The 14,337-nt window shown below is 41.8% G+C and overlaps 1 protein-coding gene across 1 annotated transcript; it reads right to left on the reverse strand.

Moving 5' to 3' along the window:
* Positions 1-10,389: 10,389 nt before the first annotated feature.
* LOC142369391 (uncharacterized) lies at positions 10,390-12,334 on the reverse strand. The gene is made up of 6 exons (XM_075451752.1): positions 12,223-12,334; positions 11,497-11,656; positions 11,007-11,351; positions 10,831-10,932; positions 10,703-10,737; positions 10,390-10,611 (listed from the first exon to the last, which is right to left on the reverse strand). The coding sequence occupies exons 2-6, from the start codon at positions 11,537-11,539 to the stop codon at positions 10,492-10,494; spliced, it is 645 nt and encodes a 214-aa protein (XP_075307867.1). The 5' UTR covers positions 11,540-11,656; positions 12,223-12,334; the 3' UTR covers positions 10,390-10,491.
* Between the last annotated feature and the right edge of the window lie 2,003 nt (positions 12,335-14,337).

Here is a 14,337-nt window from a genome sequence, read left to right on the forward strand (position 1 = left end):
CAAGGTAAAACCACCATACTCACCAGTATTGATCGCTTTTCCAAGTCAGCTCATTTCATTTACCTGGATAAACTCCCCTCTGCTGCTGAAACCGCTGACATGCTTGTTAATCATGTTTTCCGTCTCCATGGCATCCCAGCTGAGGTAGTGTCCGTCCGGGGACCCCGGTTTGTCTCTCAGGTATGGCTAACCTTCTGCAATGCTCTAGGTGCCAAGGTTTCCCTCAGTTCTGGTTATCAGCCTCAGTCTAATGGACAGACGGAACGACTGAATCAGGAGCTTGAGGTCGCACTCCGCTGCATTTCCACTAACAACCCCTCTTCCTGGAGTCGACATTTACCTTGGATCGAATATGCTCATAACTCTCTCACATCCTCTGCCACAGGTCTGTCACCATTTGAAGCATCACTTGGATACCAACCACCACTGTTCCCTGAGGAGGAGAGGGATTTGGAGGTCCCCTCCGTTCAGCATCATTTCCAGCGCATTCAGTGCATATGGACCCAGACCCGGGGACCCTCTGTTATTCACTGTGGAACGTAATCGCTGTCTTGCGGACCGTCACCATATTCCTGCTCCTCAATACATCCCCGGCCAAAGAGTCTGGTTAGCCGCAAAGGACATACCCCTGAAATCCACCTCCAAAAAACTGGCTCCCAAATACATTGGCCCCTTTGAAATAGAATCCATCATTAACACTTCGGCTGTTTGCCTCAAGCTCCCTGCTTCCATGCGCATCCATCCATCGCTCCATGTTTCTTTAATTAAACCATTATCTTCCAGTCCAGTAGCCCTTGCCCTCTCTCCCTTGGTACTGGTTTCTTCGTACCTGCCTCACCTTTATCCTGGATGTCCCGCCGGCCATTTCCAGCAACCTGCCTGCTTACCCCACCGCCGATTCAGATCCAAAACAGACACAGCCAGCCCCCATCCCTCATTCACGGACTTCCTCCTTCTCATAAATAAGGACTATTTACTCCTTTTGGACTATCTCCCACCATTACGGAGGATCACTTTAACCCTCTCTTTCTTCCTGCAGAATCTCCAAGTGTCTGGATCCTACCCCGACTATCTACCCCAACTAATTCTAATAAATCATTTTACCATTTATCTTATCCAGTCTGTAGTTGAGTCCGAATTCTTTGATGGCCTGTGCTCAAGCCGTGACAGAAACGACACTTGACATGGCGTCTTACCCTTCCAGGGGAAAACCACCTGTACACCCTTCAGTGCTGTCTGCCCCCGCTTTACACCAACATGCAACTCCTGTCTCTCAGTGAGTGAGAGAAATCTAGCAAAAACAATTTTGAGGGGCTGACCGACAGTGAACAAGGACTTCTGTGGCAGACTCTGGCGGACAACGCCCTGCAAGAAATGCAACAGGTTGGAATTATTGAGCCTTCCTCTATCCTCTGGGCTTAAGAAGTTTTCATGGTCCCAAAAAAGGTGAAAGATGACTAGAGGTTCTGTGTACACTTTAGGCCACTTGACAAGGTGACAGAAAAAGATCAATTTCCCCTCACCCGCTTAGATGAGATGGTAGAAAACTGTTGAGGGGAAACTGTACAAGGAATCCTGCTCTTAAACCTGTGAAAAGACAGTAATATACCCCATGCTGGTGTTACCACCATCTCGGACAGGACCCCTACCCTGGCCCCCAAACAAGCTGGTCAACATGACAGAGGTGAATTGTGACCAACTTCTTTACATACATGCTTGAGTTCGGTGAGGAGAACATTGCTGCTTTCAGGATGCAGTTTCTTTCATGTAATGGCCATTTAGCACATAATGTGGTGACCAGAACTTGGGATCAGTTTACATGTGAAACCTTCCTGAATTTCAACCACGAAAAAGGGTCGAGAGATTAATATTCGGCCCTCCTTCCTTCCCTCTCCATCACCTATTCAGAAGAATAAACATCAGACTGGCTCAAAAACTGCACTATTTACTCAAAAGTTTACTGACCTCACTGAAAAGTAAATTTTTTTTAACACATTTTTCAATACCAATAGCAATACCATTAATGGCCCCCCATATTAGACATGGGGCTTGAAACAGAATCAATTCATGATGATGGTCACTGATAAATTGAAACTCAAATACTTTACAGATAATAGCAAAAATATATGTAACCCACACACTAAAAGTGTATGGTCACGAATAGATTAATGCTGCGCGAGTTAATTTTTTATCCTTGGCGGCACTTGTAGAGACTGCAGGCCCTATCCTCTGCTTTTGTGTATGTGAGGGACAAGCACGAGGAAGAAAAAAAAACGAGCATAACGAGAGAGCCCAGCCATGTGAGCGGTGAGATACAAAGCACAGAGGAAATTCTAAAGAAAAAAAGAATCGAGGATGAAGTGTGCGAGAGGGAGTGCTGCATGGTGTATATCGCTGACATTGACGGGGCTGGATAATTGTAACTTACTGTGGAAACTCCGGTGAGTGATATCAATGATATGTGAAGCTAATGGCTAGCAAGATCGTCGGCTAGCAAATTTCTCATATTAGCATTATTTAGCATAGTAGAACGTCGGTTAAAACCAGTTGGAGTATTTAGATGTTGAATTCATGTTATTTAGTAAAATGTGTTCATTAATTCATATTGAAAGTGTTGTTAAAATTGATTACATGTTAAAAGATGTTACTCTGTTACCTAGAGAATGCTCTAATTTTACAAGTGGAGATTTGAAGAAATTCATTGACCCACTGCTTGAGGTCTCCACATTGGCGTTGGTTGCGCCTGATTTGCGCTCCAACACTGATTTGCCAGTATTGATAGGCACAAATGTGCTTGTTGTGCTGTATAGTGAGCATTGTCAGGACAGAGCTACATCTGACATTTCCTCTGTCTATAGTTTTAGACAGATATTGAGAACTCTCAAACTCAGACATACAGCAAAAACCACAGGAAAGATTGGCCTGGTGACATTAAAGAATAACAAACAACATGTCATTCCAGCACGTGACAGGGTCTGTCTTGAAGGCTCACTTAAAGCCAGAAATCCCATGGGTGAGAAATGGGCAGTAATGGAGCAACCTTGTTCATCTGCCTTACCTGGGGGAATCTTTGTTGACTGCTGTCTTATCACGTTGCCTGATCATGGCTCTCATACATTTCCTGTGTGGGTCAGGAATGAGACAGAGCATGATATAACACTTCCAACCAACTGTGTTCTTGCTGATCTGCATGGAGCCGACCAAGTTATTAACCCTCAAAGCTCTTCTGAGTCGGGCTCTGTTACTGCAGCATGTTGCAGTGCATCTGCCCAACCCTCTGGTCAGCTAAAAGAGGCTGAGTTGACATTCGATTTTGGCGAATGTCAACTCATTTGGTCATGCTACAAGGGTCAAGCACAAAATAAAGCTCAAGGATGAGGTGCCCTTTAAACAGCGATCGAGGCCCATCCATCCTAATGACTACGAGGCAGTGAAGAAGCATCTTCAGATGCTTTTGGAAGCAGGGGTGAGTTTAACCGAATGCCACAAGGAATGACCAACGCACCCAGCACCTTCCAAAGGTTGATGGAGAGGTGCATGGGGGACATTAACCTCAGGGAGGTTTTGGTGTTCCTTGATGACTTGATCGTGTTCTCAGATTCCCTAGAGGAGCATGAGGAAAGGCTGCAACATGTTCTCCAGCGGTTAAGGGAAAATGGCTTAAAGCTCTCCCCATCGAAATGCAGATTTTTCCAGACATCGGTGCGTTATTTGGGACATATTGTCTCAAGGGATGGAGTTGAGACCGATCCTGAAAAAATCGCTGCCATTAAAACCTGGCCAGTACCACAGACTCTGAAACAGCTACGATCATTCTTAGGATTTGCTGGCTACTACCGCTGCTTTATTGAATACTATTCTAAGATTGTGAAGCCTTTGAATGACCTCACAGGAGGTTATCCACCGTTGAGGAAAGGTCAAAAAACAGTTGCTTGTGCTGGCAAGTATTTCAACCCCAGGATGCCTTTTGCAGAGAGGTGGACACCTGCTTGCCAAGCAGCTTTTGAGTGTATTAAAGAGAAACTGACTTCTTCGCCCATACTGGGGTTTGCCAACCCAAAGATTCCGTATGTTCTCCATACAGACGCCAGCTCAACTGGACTAGGCGCCGCCTTGTACCAGGAGCAGGAAGGTAAAATGCGGGTAATTGCTTACGCCAGTCGGGGATTGACACCCAGTGAGAGCAGATATCCAGCTCACAAGTTGGAATTTCTGGCTCTCAAATAGTCGATTGTTGAAAACTTTCACGACTACCTTCATGGTAATTCCTTTACGGTGGTGACGGATAACAATCCATTGACCTACGTACTCACCTCAGCCAAACTGGATGCAGCAAGCCATCGGTGGTTAGCAGGCCTATCCACTTTTGACTTCCATATCAAGTACAGGGCTGGAAAAGCAAACCAGGATGCTGATGGTTTGTCACGACGACCCCATCAAGAGTTGGCTGCAGACCATGCCTCTCTTGAGGAGGCGGAACGCATCCAACAGCTCACCTCGCGCCTTCAGACATCCTCATCTGATCTCAGTTTGGATTCACATGCAGTCGCAGCAGTGTACCATAAGCATTTTCTTGATGAGACAGACAACCAGTTACCTTCCATCACATTGGTTGAGTCTCTGGCTATTCATGCTGATGCTATACCTGATGCTTATGAAGAGACATTTGGTCAAGTGACAGTGCCACTGTTCTCTGAATCTGACCTCAGGGAGCAGCAGGAAGCTGATCCAGTCATAAGTCATGTGATTCAGTTGCTGAAATCAGGTGTTGATGGTCCACGTAGCATCAAGGATGACAAGGATGTTAAGTTGATGGTAAAACAGTGGAAACGCTTTGAGATGAGGAATGGTCTTCTAACCAGGGCACGGCAATGTCATGGCCAAACAGTTTATCAGCTGGTTCTTCCAGTTGTCTTAAGACCAACAGTTTTCAAGCTCCTCCATGATGACATGGGGCACATGGGATGGGAGCGTACTCATGACCTAATAAGATCCAGGTTTTATTGGCCAAGAATGGCCGCAGACATTGAGACCCAGATCAAGAACTGCGGGCGTTGTGTGAGAAGAAAATCCCAACCTGAAAGGGCAGCACCTTTGGTGAATATCAGAACATCGCGACCATTGGAATTGGTCTGTATGGATTTCTTGTCTCTGGAGCCAGATAGCAAGAATACTAAGGATATTTTAGTCATGACAGATCATTTCACGAAATATGCTGTTGCTTTACCTACACGAGACCAGAAAGCTACAACGGTTGCAAAATGTCTCTGGGATAACTTCTTGGTACATTATGGGTACCCAGAGCGCCTTCATAGTGATCAGGGCAGAGATTTTGAATCTCGCGTCATCAAGGAGCTCTGTGCTATGACAGGTATCAGGAAGGTGAGAACTAGCCCTTATCATCCAAGGGGAAACACAGTTGAGCGGTTCAATCGTACCCTCCTCAACACACTTGGCACATTAAAGGATGAGCAGAAGGTTCATTGGCGTGACTTTGTTAAACCGCTTGCTCACGCATACAACTGCACCAAAAATGAGGTCACTGGCTTCAGCCCTTATGAATTGATGTTTGGGCGACAGCCGCGGCTACCAGTTGACTTAGCCTTTGGACTTCCAGTGAAAGATAGTGAGCCAGTGCCTCATTCCCAGTATGTCCGCCATCTCAAAGCTCGTCTGGAGGAGAGCTATCGTCTTGCCCTGGAGAACTCAGCAAAAGTAGCTGAGCGAAACAAAAAGCAGTTTGATAAGAGGGTTAGAGAAGCTACTCTCCAAATTGGTGATCTGGTCCTGGTTAGGAATCTCCGTTTACGAAATAAGCACAAACTGGCAGACAAGTGGGAGTCCACTGTGTACCGTGTTGTGAAACAAATGGGAAACTTACCTGTATACACAGTTACAGGTCACTCCACCAGACGGTGGAGATGGCCCAGACCGCACTCTTCATCGAGACCTTTTGCTCCCATGTGGTCATTTGTCTGAAACTGATGATGAAAATGCATCAGAAAGGCTAAAACCTTCCCAACGACCGAGAACAAGGCAAAACTCTCCTCAGTTACAGCAGTCTGAATGTTCTGACTCTGAGGAGGAGTATGTTGGTTTTCAGATAGACCCACCTGTGAATAGAGAAACATTCATCAGGATGTATGACACAAACAGGTACTTGGAACCAGAGGTGGAAGAAGTACTGAAGTCTTGTACTTAAGTAAAAGTAGAAGTACCCTGCGAAATATTTACTCAAGTAAAAGTAAAAGTAGTACACCAAAAATGTACTTAAGTAAAAGTAATAAGTACTAACTTTTAAATGTACTTTTGAGTACAAAAGTAAAAGTACTGGGTATTGAGCAGCAATGGGCTGTCTTTCTCCATGTCATGGCTGTGCCATTATAGTTCTTAATTACATAACCGCAGACCTGCCAATGTCACTTCTAAATGCTCACAGCAATAAACAGTATGTGTACTGAAAGATTGGTGTCGATATTGTGTGTGATTGGCAATACAGTGCTTAGTTCTACTTCTAATTCTGTGAATGACAACACATTTACTAGTTTACCACTAACGGATTAAGTAATTTCCTTGCCAACATATTCTCCAACACTGCTCTGTTGAGAGCAGTAAAAGGAAAACAACAACTTATAAAAGGTGCTAGGACTTAATTTTTTTTTATCAACAACATTCTGTTACCACATCCAACAGCATGTACAACAAACATGTTGAAGTAGAGAAACTATCTCTGTCTATGTTGGTGTCTTACGTGGTGCAAGAGTAAGAGAAGTAAATAAGATTAAAAAAAGACACATGCTGAATTATCAAAATCTGTATTGGAAAGGAACACCATTCACAAAACCAACATGAAAACCATCTGAAAAGAGTTAAAAAAATGTCTCTGACCTAGGAGTGAAGCAACGTTAGCCTAGCAAGCCAGACCCGTGACGCTGGATAGCAGTGTGGGCGGGATAAACGGTTGTCTGTCAAGTTGCGTCTGCACTCAACGCCACGCAATAGGATGGCGCAACAACCAATCAGAGCGATGAAGAAGGATTACGTAGTCAGTGCGACGGACCAACGGAGCAAGCTGGTAAATTAAACTTTTACCGTACCCGGTGGGCAAAACTCCGAAAACGTCCTTTTAAAAAAACTTAAGTGCAGTTATCTGTTCGTCTCGCAAAGAAAACTGTATATCTAAATTTTCTAGAGTCGCTGCCAAAGCCAACTCGAAAGACTGTTTGCTGGGCGCAGCCATTGTTTACCTCTCTCTGGAACTACACACTGAAACGTAGCACCTCTGTCGTCACTAGGTAGCCCGGCCTCCGACCCCGCTCCTCACGATTTGATTGGCCTGATTAAGTTTCGATTTGCAGCCTAGCAAAACGACCACAAGTGACTAGACTAGCCCCGGAGCAAATTCAATTTGCGGTCGCTAGTTCTCAAATGAACTTGATTTGCACTCCCAACCGTAGCTCTTTGCTCACATCCACCATGTCATCTTTACTCTTCTTAAATCTTGTTGGATCCCCCTGGCTAAATTCAATCCAGTCCCGTACGTGAGGTCCTGGGTGGCCAAAGGACACAGAACTGCCACAGACACACGCAGTAAAAGCAGAAAAAAAGAGGTAGAGGACAATCCGGACATGCTCGTGATGTTGGGTGTTTTAAACAACTAAAAATGGTGAGCAAACATATTGTCTATTAATAGGCCGCCGTGCCAAGCTTTGAACAATATATTTTTTTTTTTACACGTTAGACATGTTGAGAAATTAATTGCTGGCTGTATACTGAAGTCCCACCTGTGGTGATGTGGGCATTTGCCTATGTTTTGCGTACTAGCCTAAAATAATTATAAATTATCGTCATAACATTTATACCATGGATATTATTTGAAATTGAGGCTTGTAAGTCCCACAGCGTTTCAAGTGGACATTTTCATGTTGTTTTCAGCACCTTTTCTGTATACGTTCCGGGACCTGTACGCGTCTCGTCATCCCTGAGCTGTCATATGTACTTTGCGTTCCGGCACCTTATGATTTACAAATTAAGCACTGACTAAATGTAACGAGTAACGACGTCAGTTCCAGAAATGTAAGAAGTAGAAAGTACAGATAGTTGTCCCAAAATGTAACGGAGTAAAAGTAAAAGTCTGCATTTTTATTTTTACTTAAGTAAGTACAAATTCCAGAAAAAACTACTTAAGTACAGTAACGAAGTAAAAATACTTCGTTACATTCCACCTCTGCTTGGAACCCCTCATGGTATCTGATGAGCAAATTGAGCTAGAAACCTCTAACACTCCATTACCTCATACTGTTGATGACCCTCAGATAATGCCAGATGAGGTAATAGAGGCTGGTCCTGACACTGACAGGGTTGAGGCTAGACATGATTCTGATAACACAGTAGAGCCACCTAGTGAGGAGGTTGATGTAGATGATATGCCCATGTTGGGTGTGGAAGACGTGCACGATGATTATTCCAACACTGACTTACCTGACCAACAGACTGTGGAGAAGACTGAAACCGTTACGACAAGCAGTGAGGACACAGAGATAAGGAAATCAAACAGGATAAAACGAACACCAGGTCGTTTTCATTACCCGCAGTTAGGTAAACCCCTGATTTCCTTTGCTCAGGGATTTTTAGACAGTTTTAATCAGGCACTTGAGTTGTTTGGTAACTGTCCTGATGGACAAATTTAAGATGTTAAATCTGAATATTAGGCCACATGATGGGACTCATGCTAAGTAAAGGGGGGAGGGTGTAACCCACACACTAAAAGTGCATGGTCACGAATAGATTAATGCTGCGCGAGTTAATTTTTTATCCTTGGCGGCACTTGTAGAGACTGCAGGCCCTATCCTCCGCTTGTGTGTATGTGAGGGACAAGCACGAGGAAGAAAAAAAACCGAGCATAACGAGAGAGCCCAGCCATGTGAGCGGTGAGATACAAAGCACAGAGGAAATTCTAAAGAAAAAAAGAATCGAGGATAAAGTGTGCGAGAGGGAGTGCTGCATGGTGTATATCGCTGACATTGACGGGGCTGGATAATTGTAACTTACTGTGGAAACTCCGGTGAGTGATATCAATGATATGTGAAGCTAATGGCTAGCAAGATCGTCGGCTAGCAAGATTGTCGGCTAGCAAATTGCTCATATTAGCATTATATAGCATAGTAGAACGTCGGTTAAAACCAGTTGGAGTATTTCGATGTTGAATTCATGATGTTATTTAGTAAAATGTGTTCATTAATTCATATTGAAAGTGTTGTTAAAATTGATTACATGTTAAAAGATGTTACTCTGTTACCTAGAGAATGCTCTAATTTTACAAGTGGAGATTTGAGAAAATTCATGTCTAAAGATTGTTAAAACTAATTTCTTTGGGAGATTATCTCCATTAACAAGTTTAGAAAAAAAAATGTAAACTTGATGCAGCGATTGAACGTGACATCATGTCATTTATGGTGATTTGATATGTGTTGAAGTTATTAAGTAATTTTATTTGTTGTTCTGCACAAAATGTGTAGACTGTTTTTTTTGAGACCCCGTGATTGAGTGAGTCTTCGATGGCGAGCCAGACCCATGGACGATACTCTGAAGATTCCTGTTAGTAGACTGGCCAGCTGCTACAGGGATTCATCTTGAATCCATCTTGGAACTCTCAGGATTTCCCAGCTAAGGAAATACACTTGCACTTATACCTACCCGGGTAGTGTACAAAAGAGACTTGAAATAACACAAGAAACACAAAGAACATTTACTAGAACAAGAACTGAACAATGGAACCAGGGTTTGGAAACTATTTATTCCCTGTTTTTTTGGTACTTTTATTTTATTTTATTTGTAAGAAAAGAGCTCTATTTTATTTGGGTTATTTTTCCAGTCACTCTAATTGTGATATTCTATATATATATTTGGTTTATGTGTGTTGCTGCAATAAATCTGTCAGTTGTTTACTACAAACCATACTCTTTATTACTCCTCAGAACCTAGGTCTTAGTAGCATAAACTGTATTTCTAACGCAAAGGCTAACACGAGTGCTACATATATAAAAGATGTTTTTGAGCGGTTATGTTGAAGAGAGGTGAGAGGAAATCTTCCTGTTGTTCGAATGTTGTTTTCATTGTCTGCTGCTACCACAGTGGAAAAAAGTAATGTTTGTTGGTGAAGAGGAAAGCTTGATGGTATTCGGCTGTGGTCAGGCCATACTGTGCTGTCTCTTCCTCTTAATCAACACGTGCATCTCTCTTTTTAGTCCGCTGCAGAAGACCTCAACTTTGTCTGTGCTGCCATCAGAGGCTCCGCCTTCATGAAACACCAGCCATGTTGTTATGTTCACAGATAAAGGAAGAATTTCAATGAACACAGAATTTATGATTCAACTACATTGTCTTTTTATTCTCCTTGTAATTCAACCAAACACACAAAACCCAACAATCAGATGAGTATAACAAAGGATTATTTTCTCTCTGAGCTTCTGTCAGTATGGGTGTGTTAGTCTATCTTGTGGCAGCGTACACCACATGTGGCTCCAGCTCTCTGTCTTGCACCGGCCTTCTGCTCCTTTCTGCTTTGGGACGGAAACCCACTGCTGCATAGTTCAGAGCCTCAGAGGGCATCTGTAAATGAAAGTAGTTACAGTCACTAAGTAAACCACCTAATATATGATTATTAAAAAAACGATATATAATTAAATCAGGGGGTGATTACCTCACTGTGTTGTGGATTCTGTTTGTCACTTTGAGCTGAATGACAACAACAGTTAATCTGGTCGGTTATTCGTTTCACAGCTCAGCGTTTGTAAATGTTCTAAATCTCCAACTAAAATGAAAACTTACTTGTATGAAATGTCCTGATTCTGACAACCAGGCAGATGATGAGTATTACAAGGAAAATGGTTCCACCGCCCAGGATTATGATCAGCTGCTTTGTTGAGACAGCTACAATTTGTACACAGCAGCATTGGTTTAGAATCATTTGACAACGACTGAAATATTAATTACATCAATCTTACCTTCAACCTGTAAATATGTTGCACTGAAAATGACTGAGAATCCATCTTTGTAACATCCACAGAAATACAGTCCAGAGTCGGAGAAATCCACTTGTTTGATATTCATAAAAAGGTTTGTGGTGTTGGATGTCATCTTAAATTTACTCTTTGGAAATCCATCACAAAGTGAAGCATTGGAGTCAGAAGTCAACATATATGAGATGCGGCTGGCGTTGGGTCCGTTGGCCAGTTTGAACCAAATGATGTGAGCAGGAAGGCTGCTAAAGTTGGAGCACAGCAGTGTGACTTCTTCACCAGGCTGGACCTCCACAGTGTGAAACTCCGACACTGACGCAGAGATCCAACCTAAAACAAACAGGTTAAACGGTTAGATGGTTCAAATTCAACAAGAAAAAAGCAATGGCTGTAACTGATGTTATTAGTGAATTTCTGGGGGATCCCGGAACAGAAAACATAAATCGTACAAATAAAAATATGAAGGTGTACTAACTGAAGGTGCAGAGTAAAGCCAGCATCAAGGTGAAGCTCATCATTGTGCACACGACAGGACTCTGTCAGTGTGATGTTAGAAAGTGAACTGTGCTCCAGTTACTGTAGTCACTGTAAGGAGGTGAGCTGTTCTTTCTGTTATCCAACCGCTCACGCTGACACTGAGAATGATTTTAAGAAAACAGTTACAAACTAAAACTTGTAAGAAAACATAATAATTTCCTTGTATAATAATGCTTTGGTTAATCCACATAATGTTGAGCTAAAGGTTTAAACACTAGAAAAGATTTATAAAACTGTACAGAAAGTACTTCAGTTGGACATTTAATGCTTGATCTTGAATGCCGATTATTCTTAACTGGTAACAACATTATTGATGAGTATTGAGTTTTAATTTCGTCATTGTGAAATTAAACTATTAAGAAATCTTCTTTGGTTACTTTCAAACACACGTGAGTCGACCTTACACTCAGGTCTCTTAAAGTCCAGCAGTGAATAGCTCAAAGAAAATATTCATACCCTTGAAAATTAGCTGTAATCGTGCTAAAGTTAAGTCATTCATAGACTTGGCAACAGCAGAACTGCAGTTAAAGATGTTGATCAGCTGCTGCCTGTGTGGTCATGCTAATGGTAATGATAAATGCTCCAATAACTGAAAAGTCAACACTGACAGGATCCTATCTTGATTTCAAAGAATTAAAATGATCATGAAAAATTTAAATCTCACCTGGCGAATGGTAAGTACTGAATAACTACATGCTTGTAGTTCGCATGAATGTCACGGTGTAGATGGATGGAACTTTCAACTGCTGTGGTTTTGAAAATATAACGTCTGAAAATATACAGCCTTCAGCAGAGCGAATGCTTTGATATGAGGCTGCGCAGATGTCACCCTGCAAGAGGAAAGTGTTCAATACAGAGTAGTGATGTGAGTTTGAATGTGCTAAATGTGACGCTTTGAGGTTTTGAACCCCAGAGAAGTTCAGTACATGTAGCTCTTCTAAGTGAATTAACAGTGTTGGTAGCTTTTAGGAGTGCAGTTCCATTGTTAGGTTGACCTGTGCTTATGTATTTCCAGGAAAACAGGAATTAGATTTAAATTCCTGAACACATTTCGTGTTAGAGCAAAATAATAGATTAGGTCGATTATTTATTATTTTTAATCATAATTCTATCAGAAATGAGAAGATCCCAAAGACCACTGGATAAAATGTTGCCCCAAACCATGACAAGACCTCCACTGTATTTTACAGATGGCTGTAAAGACTCACTGTTGTCCCAGTTTCCTGAACTTCTCTGTACATGTGGAAAATTTGAAAGATTTTCATCAGTGATTCATCACCATAAGACCTATTACCAGTGATTTTCAGACTTCATGATTTGTCCTCCACTCGTCCAATTTCCACAAATACACTGGAAAAAATCTGTCTCATTTCTAGTCAAAATATCTCATTACACTTAATATAAGACACAACTGCCTAAAAAGTACTATTTCAGCCAGATATAGGGACCTGTTTGAAGACAATACATCTTGAATATCTTTTTAAATTAAAAAGTCTTGAAAACAAATTGTTTTGAGTCACACATCATATGAAACAATCTTTTTTTTTTTACATTTGAAGAGGTTTTTAAGCTAATTTCAACATCAATTTTATCTCAAAAGTCCTAAATATCACATCTTATTTAAAAAAATCTTGACAAGCCGATTTTCACTAGTTCCATTGGCAGATTTTTTTGCTTATTTCAAGCAAAAATGTCTTGTATTTGTTGTTTTTCTTACTTATTTTTGGAGGGGCATTTTTTCCAGTGTATCTTATGAACACACTGCACACCATGCTGAGATATGCCATGTTTTCTGGCAATAGCTCTTTGGGACGCAACTTGTTACTATTTCACGTCTGTCAAACAGTGTTATTTTTGGTATTTTTCCTTCATACAACTAAAGACTAAATACAAAGCTGCCAATGTCCAAAGAAAAGCTATACAAGGCCTTCAGAAAGCCTGGAAAACTATAAATACATTTTCTCTCCAGATCAACTTTCGTGCAACCCTCTCCTCCCCATTTCCACCTCTTCCAGATGCCAGAGGAACCTTCTCTAAAGTCTCTGTCAACTCCTAAATGCTCATCCATCACCAGATTCAAGATTCCAGGGGATTCTATCCATCCCCATCGCATGTTCATGTCACTTCAAGATCTTCAAAGTTTAATTTTCACACCAAACAAAAAAGTAAATTTGTTCTTTGTACGTTTTCCCCATTCTTTCAGTTGATCTGTCCTTGTATTGTTCCTAAAACAAATGTATTCAAACAAAGGTCAGACAAATGGATCACTTATAAGCTTTTTGAAATCACGCTTGAATCTCATTTCTATGTTAATAGATTTTTATACTCTCACAATTAATTGCAGCACAGTTCTGCTTGAGTGTTCCAGGTGTCACCAGCCAAAATTAACTAGATTAGCAACACAAATAGTCCACAAAAAACCAAACTCATTAGATGTGGGACAACCCAGCACCTACTTAGGTGGGTAGGAACAACTATTTTGTGGTACTACAATTTGTAGTTTATCTGGTCCTCGATGATACCAAACATCTTTTGGACTTCAGCAGGTGTTGGACCGCAACATCAAAGGGAGACTGAACATAAGAAGAGTAGTTCCTTATTTATTACTAAAATCCAGCCAAAAATCAACTTTCAACAGACACTACCAGCAGAGTGGTGAACTCCTGCTTCCAGGTATGCTTTATGCACACCTCTTCAGGTGCAGCTAATGAAGCCAATGAGAACAATTAAGACCACGCACCTCCCAGAGACTCGTGCACTGCCACTGCAAGACAGCTGA

Source organism: Odontesthes bonariensis, chromosome 19 (assembly GCF_027942865.1).
Source record: "Odontesthes bonariensis isolate fOdoBon6 chromosome 19, fOdoBon6.hap1, whole genome shotgun sequence".
Lineage (NCBI taxonomy): Eukaryota > Metazoa > Chordata > Actinopteri > Atheriniformes > Atherinopsidae > Odontesthes > Odontesthes bonariensis.

What these genes read in the sequence shown, in the direction of transcription:
- LOC142369391 (XM_075451752.1), bottom strand. Translation starts at nt 11,539, where the DNA reads ATGATGAGCTTCACCTTGATGCTGGCTTTACTCTGCACCTTCA. An exon ending in AATCAGGACATTTCATACAA is followed by an intron (nt 10,738 to 10,830) that starts GTAAGTTTTCAT and finishes GTTGTCATTCAG; the next exon opens with CTCAAAGTGACAAACAGAAT. An exon ending in AGAATCCACAACACAGTGAG is followed by an intron (nt 10,612 to 10,702) that starts GTAATCACCCCC and finishes TTTCATTTACAG; the next exon opens with ATGCCCTCTGAGGCTCTGAA.